Source organism: Panulirus ornatus, chromosome 47, assembly GCF_036320965.1.
Source record: "Panulirus ornatus isolate Po-2019 chromosome 47, ASM3632096v1, whole genome shotgun sequence".
NCBI classification, from domain to species: domain Eukaryota; kingdom Metazoa; phylum Arthropoda; class Malacostraca; order Decapoda; family Palinuridae; genus Panulirus; species Panulirus ornatus.
This window is the reverse complement of record NC_092270.1, coordinates 9,446,077-9,457,075: the sequence shown is the minus strand read 5'-3', so window position 1 is coordinate 9,457,075 and position 10,999 is coordinate 9,446,077. Positions and strand designations below refer to the sequence as shown.

The following is a 10,999-nucleotide window of genomic DNA, read 5'->3' as shown; positions in this document are numbered from 1 at the left end:
CCAGACGTTGAATGATTTATAAAATCAATGTCATCATACGGATGTCAACGAAGCATTACTGTCATTCTAAGTAACATTTTCCATGCTGGGTAATCATAACGTGTATTCAAATTCAAAGAAATTTATTCGAAAATGTTTAAGATAAATAATTTTCAAAAACTATGGATGCGCTGTGGGCAACACTGATGGCGTAAATGTTTTATTAACAGCAAACTAACCAGCTGTGTTTGTATTTAGCAAGCTCTTCCTATAGCAAATTAAGGGACTAATCACGTTTTGATGACTACACAAAGGACTGATCTATAAAAAGTACATAATTGCTGAAATCGCGATGATGTAAATATGACAAACTCGCTAACGACCTGTTAGCTGACACATAAAGAAAGGACGCGTCATTCTTCTATATTTCTTCTTAAATATATATTAGTTCTATCTCTTTTATGTAGAACAATATAGTACAATTGCGCCTGGCAAATGCATCAATCAAAAATCTTCATCATAGGAAATAAAATTGCTCTAATGATCCGAAAGTGACATTGCTTGTGTATCCCAGTGTAAACTTTTGAGATGATTTTTTTTTGTTATAAAACTCTAGATAATGAAGACTCTTCGTTGATATACTCTAATTCAAACGAAAAAAAAATAGTGTAAAAACCAGCATTTGCGAAAGCATTCAGGCCAAAGAAGAACTTTCATCAAACCACCTAGCATCACATATTGTCCTCAAACATTTAATTTCCAACACATCCACTCTCCTCCGTACAACCCCATCAATAGCCCACGCCTTGCAACCATACAACATTGTTGGAACTACCGCTCCTTCAAACATACCCATTTTTGCTCTCCGAGATAACGTTCTCCCTTTCCGCACATTCTTCATCGCTCCCACAGCCTTCGCCCTCTCCCCCACCCTGTGACTCACTTCCGCATCCATGGTTCCTTACGTTGCTAAGTCCACTCCCAGATATATAAAACACTTCACTGCCTCCAATTACTCTCCATTCGAACTTACATCCCAATTAACTTTTCTTTCAACCCTACTGAACCTAATAACCTTGTTCTTATTCACGTTTACTCTCGACTTTCTCCTTTCACACACTTTCCCAAACTTGGTCACCTACTCCTGCAGTTTCTTCCACGAATCAGCCACCAGTGCTGCATCATCGGCGAACAACAACTGACTCACTTCCCAGGCCCTCTTATCCCCAACAGACTGCATACTCGCCCCTCTCTCCAAAACTCTTGCATTTACCTCCCCAACCACCCCATCCATAAACAAATCAAACAACCATGGAGACATCACACACCCCTGCCGCAGACCGACCTTCACTGGGAACCAATCACTCTCCTCTCTTACTACTCGTACACATGCCTTACATCCTTGATGAAAATTTCTCTACCTCTGGCAGCTTACCTCCCACACCATATACTCTACTCTTAAGACCTTCCACAAAGCATCTCTATCAACCCTACCATATGCCTTCTCCAGATCCATAAATGCTACAAACAAATCCATCTGTTTTTCTAAATATTTATCACACACTCTTCAAAGCAAACACCTGATCCATACATCCTCTAACACTTTTGAAACAACACTGCTCCTTCTATATCTGATGCTCTGTACATGCTTTCAACTTCTCAATCGATACATTCCCATACACTTATCCAGAAATACTCAACAAACATTCAGTTTATACATGGATCTTGGTGAAGCGCCTGAGGAGTGGCGGAATGCATGTATAGTGCAATTGTACAAACGCAAAGGGTTTAAAGATGAGTGTTCAAACAGCGGAGGCATGAATTTGTCGAGTATTCCTGGGAAATTATATGGGAGGGTATTGATTAAGAGCATCAGACTGGGGAAGAGCAGTGTGATTTCATAAAAATGCCAGAGGATGCGTGGGTCAGGTGTTTGCTTTGAAGAATGTGGAGAGAAATACTTAAAAAAAAAAACAGATGGATTTGTAAGTGGCATTTATGAATCTGGAGGAGGAACATGATAGGGTAGACAGAGATGCTTTGTGGAAGGTATTAAGAGTATATGGTGTGGGAGGCAAGTTGCTAGAAGCAGTGAAAAGTTTTTACCAAGGATGAAAGGCATGTGTGCGAGTAGGGAGAAAGGAAAGTGATTGGTTCCCAGTGAATGTCGATCTGCGGCAGGAGTGTGTGATGTCTCCATAGTTGTTTAATTTGTTTATGGATGGAATTGTTAGGGAGGTAAATGCAAGTGTTTTGGAGAGAGGGTCGAGTAATGCAGTCCGTTCGGGACGAGAGCCTGGGAAGTGAGTCAGTTGTTATTTGCCGATGATACAGCTCTAGTGGCTGATTCGAGTGAGAAACTGCGGAAGCTGGTGACGGAGTTTGGAAAAGTGCGTGAAAGGAGCAAGTTGAGAGTAAATATGAATAAGGGCAGGGTTATTAGATTCAGTGGGGTTTAGGGACAAGTTAATTGAATTGGGATGTAAGCTTGAATGAAGAAAAAGTGGACGAAGCGAAGTGTTTTAGATATCTGGGAGTGGACTTAGCAGCGGATGGAACCATGGAAGCAGAAGTGAGTCACAGGGTGGGGAGGGGATGAAGGTTCTGGAAGCAATGTAGAATGTGTGGAAGGAAAGAACGTTATCTCGGAGAACAAAAATGGGTATGTTTGAAGGAATAGTAGTCCTAACAATACTATATGGTTGCGAGGCATGGGCTATAGATAGGGTTGTACGGAGAAGGGTGGATATGTCGGAAATGAAATGTTTTAGGACATCATGTGGTGTGAGGTGGTTTGATCGAGTAAGTAATGAAAAGGTAAGAGAAATGTGGAGAAATAAAAAGAATGTGGTTCATAAAGCTGAAGATGGCGTTCAAAGAGGATATATGTGTCAGAAACGGAGGGAACAAGAAGAAACATACGAAGAAAAGCCACATCCACTCACACACATTCTCTAGCTGTCATGTGCAATGCACTAAAACCACAGCTCTCTATCCACATCGAGTTCCTAAAGAACCCTTCCTTGGTTTACCCCGGATGTTTCACATGCCTTGGTTCAGTCCACTGAAAGCATGTCAATCTCAGTATACCACATCGTTCCAATTCACTCTATTCTGTAAACGCCTTTCACGCTTCTGCATATTCAGACACCGATCGCTCAAAATCTTGATTCCATCCTTCCATGTCCAATTTGGTCTCCCCGATAAGGAACTGGGCAACATGAGTGTAAAACCCTCTCACATAACACACAAATAATTACCTACAAAACTCATCAGTAAGTGACCATTCTGCTTAAAGGGACAGTAGTAGTGCAGGTGTAAACTCAGAACCAGATGAGAATTCTGTTCCATTCTGGTCTAGTTATAGAATGGTTGACATTGATGACCAGAGATACATTAAAGTGAATTTTCATGATGAATGTACTCTTACTGTACCAATGTGAATTAACACCAGTTACACGTTTTCTTGTTCCTATAAAGCTGAATTAAATCTTGTATTTTATATACCACTATAAAAGTGAATAAAAGCCTCGGATTTGGGGTTGATCTCTTCCTTCAAGAGTAAAACAATTATTCAATTTTGGTTGAGTTTGAGGCCTGCTGACGGTATCCTTACAGTTTATGCCCCTCAAGTTAACGAAATTTCTATTATACGCATCTGACATATGTCTATTACTTTTCAGAAACTCCTGGCTAGGAACACTCATCCCCTAGCTTCGGTCGGGTCGGGTGGGGTCGCATTTGTTGTATTAGGATGCATACATCTCAAAAAAAAAAAAAAAAGTGGGAGCATGAACTATAAAATTACAACACTATTGACTATCAGGACAAGTAAACATATCAGTCTAAGACTGTTATTTTAGTATAGAGTAACCTAATGCTGTAACCTGTTTGAAATCTACCTTAAGGTGAACATTTGCCACTGTCCTCCTCTGGGGCGCCAGTCGGTAGCACTTCGACTCTTGGTGGAGGGGGATGATAACCCTCAATTGCCAACTTTAAATCAAGCTCTCGCTGTGTGAGAGCCAAAATGACACGTGACCAAGTTGCCATTATGCTGTATGCAAATGTATTAGGGGAGAGGGAGTTTTTACACTTGCGGTGCGCCATGTCTTACCTAAATACATTCCTACCATATCTTTATGTCTATATATCTGAACACACCTAAACAGCTTCACCGGTTATGTATGCCTGGTTAATAGCTATCAAATGCCTGCCCCAGGAGGACTGTACTTGACAGATTTAATGTCCCCGACAGATGACAGGTCCACTCTGCTCATGATGCCAGAAATTAACTCAAGCCATCCTCCAATTGAAAGCCTTTGCAAAAATTCGCTAAACAGTTTTTATATAGTAGTATTAGGAATCGTACATTTAAAAAAAAAAAAAACCATTTTATGTCCTTTCTGAAATTTAATAATAGTGTGCCGTTTTGGGCTGACCTTTCGACACACTTATGTTTGTAAATTAGGTTCCGTCAGGTTTCGTATCCCCTTACCACAATCTTGCGACAGAGAAACTATTCTTTTAATATTTCAACTGATTACTGAAATACAATTAAATACTCCCTTGCGTTATTCTTTCATTGCCTATAATGCAAAAGCAAAATGTCGTTCAGAACTCAATAGTTCTTTTGATAAAATAGAGGATTTTTGGAGGGACTTTAAGTTTTCGCCTGATTGTTTACAGCAGGAGTTTTCATGAGTACCCCACACGCGTCAGAATTTTACTTAATAATATCTATATAATGAACGATGAGGAGCTTAGGACTGTTTGGGTGGGCAACTTTGATCCTGAGAAAGTAACCCAAGACCTTCTGTACGAGTTATTCGTCCAGGTGAGATCATGGAGTACAACCCAACGTTGTTGTTGCAGAGGGTTAAGGATTTTTTTGTTTCTTTCCTGGAAGGCAAGATACCCAGAAGGAAGTTTGTAATATACATGTTGGAAGGTTAAATGTACGAGATACAGTCGTGGCGGGGCGGGGGTAATATATAAGTACAAACGTTACGTGTTTGTGATGGGGAATTGATTATTGTTTCATCGCTGTCAAAACAGGAAGCCTCTTTACCCAATCAGCGAATTTATTGACATATAGTTACATTTAGGGGCGTAGCGAAAAATGATATATCAATATGAACGAAAATGTATGTTTTGCTGTTAGAACCCTACTTCAATGGCCTGAATCATCTTTTAAAGAACATCGGGTAAAGGTCCAGTTTAAGGGCACCACAGAAATAATTCATTTTTTTTTTTTTTTGAAGACAAGATATCAAGCTTTGGTACGTTAGTTACACGTACAGATTTTTTGTTCTGAATGAGAATCGGGTTTAATAGTGTAGCTATTTCTTTGGCACAATTATTCTTAACATATAATATAAACCACAATCTAGTAGCCAGGAGGGTCATGAATTAGAAGAAACATTTGGTATTAAATGAAAATAATGTACTGCATAATACAACGAATCATTAAGACAAATTGATGCTTAAATATGTAGTGTAATATTGTCTGCTTACCTTTAATATGGAGGACACACACCTGTGATGTATCTTTTTTGTAACGTAGCATGAGAAATAAACAGTGGCCTCACTTCCACTGCACTTAAACCAGAGTCCATAATCCATACCTGAGCACCATTAACCACTACATTTTTTCTTCATTGCTCTGTCTAGCCTCGTCAGATGAATATTATTAATAGGCAGCATGTTTACTAGCTTTTCATCCTGTATACTGTTAGAATGTAAAATATCTGTAATCCTTGGGACTAACAACATTTGGATTTTAGAAGTATATGCAGTGCTTGAGTCAATGCTTCTGGTCTAAACATATTTTAACCTTAACAGAGTGTTTTGTATACCTCATGCAGGTCTTACCTATTATTTGTTTGTGCTATGTAAATATATAGTATATAAAACATTTGATAAACTTTTACAGAAATTATTTGCTAGGAACTCAAGTTCAAATTGGCAATAATCTTGAATATGATGGATCGTGGATTTTGGAAATTTACAGATTTTAGAAACAGAGTCCTCCATATTCTACCTCTGTCAGAGTAATGTGCAACAGAAATAATTCTATATAGTTTTTATTGTAATATTTGACATATTTTATTTCAACAGGCTGGCCCTCTACATCATGTCAAGATTGCTAAAGACAGATTATCAGGTAGATTGAAAAATTTTGCTTTCGTCTGCTTTCGTCACGATGTGTCTGTACCATATGCCATAGAACTACTGAATGGAATCTCCCTTTTTAACCGACATCTAAAGGTACAGAGTCGAACCAATCAGCAACAGCAGCAGCAAAGCCTTATTACAGGACCAGTTGGCATACACACTCTCAATCCATTTTCTCCCCCAAATACTGATAGCAGAGAACCTCATCAATGTGGGCGACAGTCTAACATGGAATCTGTCCAAGCTCATCATGGACATGGGCAGCAGTCTCTCTTGGGTGCTTCTCAAAGTCTTATGGGAGTACCAGGGTCAATCCCAAGTCATGTCATAGAGTTGGCAAAGCAGCAGATAGCATTACTTGCTGCAAATGAGCCTGTTCTCCTCTCTGCTGATCCATTTCTTAATGCTCCTAGGCAGCGGACATCAGATAGATTTGGCTCTGTAAATTACGATAGAAACTATCCAAACCAAAGAGATGATTATTATCAAAGGCACAGCAGAAGTGGAGGTCAAAGATCTGTGGATAATCAAACCATGCAAGCTGTGAAGGCTCGGTTTGACAGACAGTCTGAGGATAATTCTAAAATGTTGACTGATTTACAGCATAGACGAGGTCATTTTGATCGAAGTCGACTAGGACCTCCCAGGAATGACTACAATAGTAGACAAAATACTGAATGGTATGCCAATAACCCTCGACACCAGAGGTACAATGATAATTATTATAGGTCTCATGGACATAATGACAGGTCTAATCATTATCGTTATGGTCCATACGAAAGGAGTTCGAGACGCTGATTTATACATGCAGTGCTTGTTTTTTCTTGAGTTAAGGACAAGTTCTAATGGAGAAAGTGTAAATAAGAACCTCTCATATTAGTGGTCAGTTTTGTGTAATGTCAAGAAAATTAATACTTTATGTTTTATATGGTAACCCATTGCCATTTTGCTAAGTACAGGTCTTTGTAGGGAAGAAATTGTGGTATTGCATAAAGTACTATGTCCTAAAGTTTTCAGTTGTATTCACATTTTTTTGAATGAAGTGCTACAAATAAAAGTTCGTAATTTCACTTTTAACTCTTGCCACTGATTCAAGAGGCTTTATGATCATCATGTAAAGTAAAAAGAACTTTTTTAAAAATCTTTTAATGGGATATAACAGCTACCAGAAGACATTAGAATTTTCAAGTCTATTATTTATTTAAATCATGGTGATTATAGCAACTAATCTAGAATGTCCTCTGCTTTTAATGAAGTTCTTGGTCTAGGTTCTGTTCCCAAATCCCTCAAAATGAGCTTAATTTGAGTAAATTAAATTTAACTATAACCCATCAGGAGCTCTCTCCAAGATTTCTGCTAATTTGGTAGTTTTGGAAGTTGATGTACACCTTTGTAGTTTATTTGTTCAAAAGTAAGGCAGTTTAGTGAAAAAAAAATGGACATCCTAACATTTTTTAATGTAGGAATATGAAGCATTTTCATCACAACTTTTACCTTACTGTGAAGAGAGCTGTTATCAAAAGCCATATATCAAATAGAAATCAAGCATTCCTAAATTTCATGTAAATTTCTAAGTTATTTAGATTGTTTATTTATTATACTTAACTGCTGTTTCCTGCGTCAGCAAGGAAGCACCAGGAAACAGATGAAGAATGGCCCATCCACTCATATACACACACACACATATATATATATATATATATATATATATATATATATATATATATATATATATATACATATCAACATACACATACACAGACATACATGAAAACACACGTACATATTCATACTTGCTTGCCTTCATCCATTCCTGGCGTTATCCCACCCCACAGGAAAACTTTTAGGGAATATAGCTAAAGTAAAATATTCCAATTCCTTTAGTTCAGAGCTGCTGTGCCCTTATTGTCATTTCAAATGGTCATAGGTACAGTCGGAAGTATGTACTAGGGCACAGAGGATGGCACTGATAATGAACAGCACAACTAATATTTCATTTTGATTAAACATTGACTGGGACATTAGTACTGAATGCCTTGATAGCTTGGTGCCACATTTAGTATATATGGATATTACATGTACCTTTTGTTATTCCCGTTATTTTCTTTGCGGATGTGTTTTGTAGAAACTGAATACCCCAAAATTGTTTTCTATTTTCTTCTCATGGCTAACTATCTTCTTTTGCCTTTAACATTTCCATTTGCTTTAATGTTTAGGCTTGAATATCCTTTGTTATTCCATTTTAAGACCTATATTGATTATTATTGCCTTGGGACATTGTTGTCAAAGAAGTAGCACTCTTTAGTTACAATAAAGGGACCATTATTCAGTCTTAACATACAGGTTATACAACTGCTGACCAAGTTCATAATTTTGATGTTATGCTGATAAATCTTTTCACATGCAATGCACATAAAAGAGGATGTACATAAGATTAATATTAATGGAAGTGATAGTGATACAAAAGCAAAACTATAGTACAGGCACTGCACTTCTTCATAAAGGCTTACAGTTTTCCTTTGTTGTATACTACGTAAAGTATAATTATATTTTGAGTTAATTTTTGGCACTTCTTCATATTGCTTTACTTTCATTGTTGACTCATATTTTAAGGTATACTGTTGCTATTCAGAAGATTAATTTTCCAAAATCTTGAAAAATAAAGAATAATTTGGCAAGGCAGAGTATCTTGTAGCTACTTGAAGTGACAGTAATTTTACAGAGAAATAATATAAAAGCAAGAATCTTGGGTGAATAGAAGCCAAGCCAATCAATACACTGCAGCAACAGTATGCGCATTTGTTTAACCTTTTCACGTTTATCTGTTTTTCTGTTTTTTCTGTGAATTACCAGTAAAAGATGGTCTCACTTGTTTACATCTACACTAGCTTTCATGTATAATTCGCCAAAATCAGTTCCTGTTACCGATAGCCAAGATTCACAGACCTATCTATTGTTTCCCTTTACAAATTCATACATTCTGGTTCAGCATGATGTCCCCTGTATACCACATCACTTCATTTCACTCTTTCCTTGGCTTGCCTCACCCTCCTCCATGTTCAGGCTCTGAATAAACATTATTCACTCCATCCTTCCAACTCTTCCTCAGATTAAGCCATATTCTTCCCTTCACTTCTTACAAGTATATCTTAATCAGCCTCTCTCATTCATCCTCTCCAAATGTCCAGATCATTTCTGCACACCCTCCTCAGCTCTGTCATACACACTCTTCTTACTGCCACTCCTCTCTCTTACCCCATAATTTCTTATATGATCAGCCTTCATGACACCACAAGGAGGCCTCGAATTTTTCATTTCCAGCACATTCACACTCTTCCATAATTTGTCATCTAAAGCCCATGCCTCTCATCCATACAAGACCATAAGGAACACTCTTATCATCAAACACACCCACCTTTGCCCTTACAGACAGTGACTTATCTTTCCACACACTTATCATTGTGACCTGTGGTATCAGTAAGTATTCTGAGGGCACTTTAGTTTACTTCCTGCTTTTAGTGTTGATGTTTGTGGTAAGGAGGTGAATGTTATATGTCTCGTAAGTGATGGCCAGAACAGCGGGAGTTTTGTGAGTGGGAGTGATTGTTCATTCATGGTGACAGGAGAGTGCAGGTCTTGATTTGTGTCTGTCTGGGGCTTAAAGGGTGACTGAGGACTTCAGTGGAGATGCACACATTCTGTTCTGGATGAGCCACTGTTCCAATTGTGTGACATACTGTTGCTTATTGGTTGTTTGTAGAGTTAGGGTTCTTTAATGTGATTGTTCAGTCATCTCCATGAGAGGACTTTCACACCAGGGTCTGCTGGAGGTGATGGAAAGTATTGTTGGAAAAGATTGAAGAGGGTGTTTTTAAACATACTTCTGCCTTCATAAAGTTGCATCAGGAACAAACAATAGCCTCATTTGCATACATCCACTCTAGTTGTTATGTATAATGTAATGAAACCAGAGCTAAGCCACACAGCCTCCTCCATGGTTTACATTGACTGCATCATTTGTCCTAGTTTAGCCCATTGACATGTTGCCCCCTGTATAACACACTGATCAAATTTATTCTATCCTCTGCATGTCTCTCCTGAATGCTCAGGCCTTGATATCCAGAGCATCCTTCACATCCTTCCATCATCATCTTTCTTTTCCCTTCATCCTTCCACTTCTGACATGTAGATCCTATTAGTCAGTATTTCTTCATTAATCGTTTCCTTGTATTAACCATTTCAGCACACCAGAGTCAAACTGCACAGAGGGATAAGAGTAAATTTGAATGTGGTGGACCTGGAGTGTTCAAGGTATCTAAGAGTGGATGTAGCAGTAGATGGGACCATTGCCGCTGGAATGAGCAACGGGGGTGGGAGAGGGGGCTAAAGTCATTGATGTATTGAGGAATGTATGGAAGGAAAGTTCAGTCCTGATACTGTTATATGGATATGAGTCTTGGGCCTTCACTGAAAAAAAAAAAAAGGAAGAGGTGGTTTTAGAAAGGAATGACACTAAAAGAGAGGTGTAGTAGTGGGGACAGTCTGATTGAGATAGCTGAGATGAGTGTCCTGAAATGATTCAGACGTATGGAGATGATGAACAAAGCATAATTGACTAAGAAGAACTACTTGTCCAAAGTGGAAGGGCATGGGAAAGACCAAGGAAATGAAAGTTAGGGCAACTTTGGGATATTGGGGCCTGAACATTCAGAAGGGTGAGAGGAATGCATAGGATGGAATTAATTGCACCAATGTGGTTTACGAGGGTTGACGTGCTGTCAGTGGGCTAAAACATATATAGTGGTCAAGGTAAACTGAAATGGTCTGTGGGTCTTGGCTGAGG

The 10,999-nt window shown here is 38.4% G+C and overlaps 1 protein-coding gene across 1 annotated transcript; it reads left to right on the top strand.

The window, feature by feature from the left end:
- Positions 1-4,652: 4,652 nt before the first annotated feature.
- Positions 4,653-10,731, top strand: LOC139763534 (uncharacterized). Its single transcript, XM_071689724.1, has 2 exons — positions 4,653-4,816; positions 6,100-10,731. Exons 1-2 carry the CDS (start codon positions 4,727-4,729, stop codon positions 6,952-6,954), a joined length of 945 nt encoding a protein of 314 aa, XP_071545825.1. The 5' UTR covers positions 4,653-4,726; the 3' UTR covers positions 6,955-10,731.
- Positions 10,732-10,999: the final 268 nt, after the last annotated feature.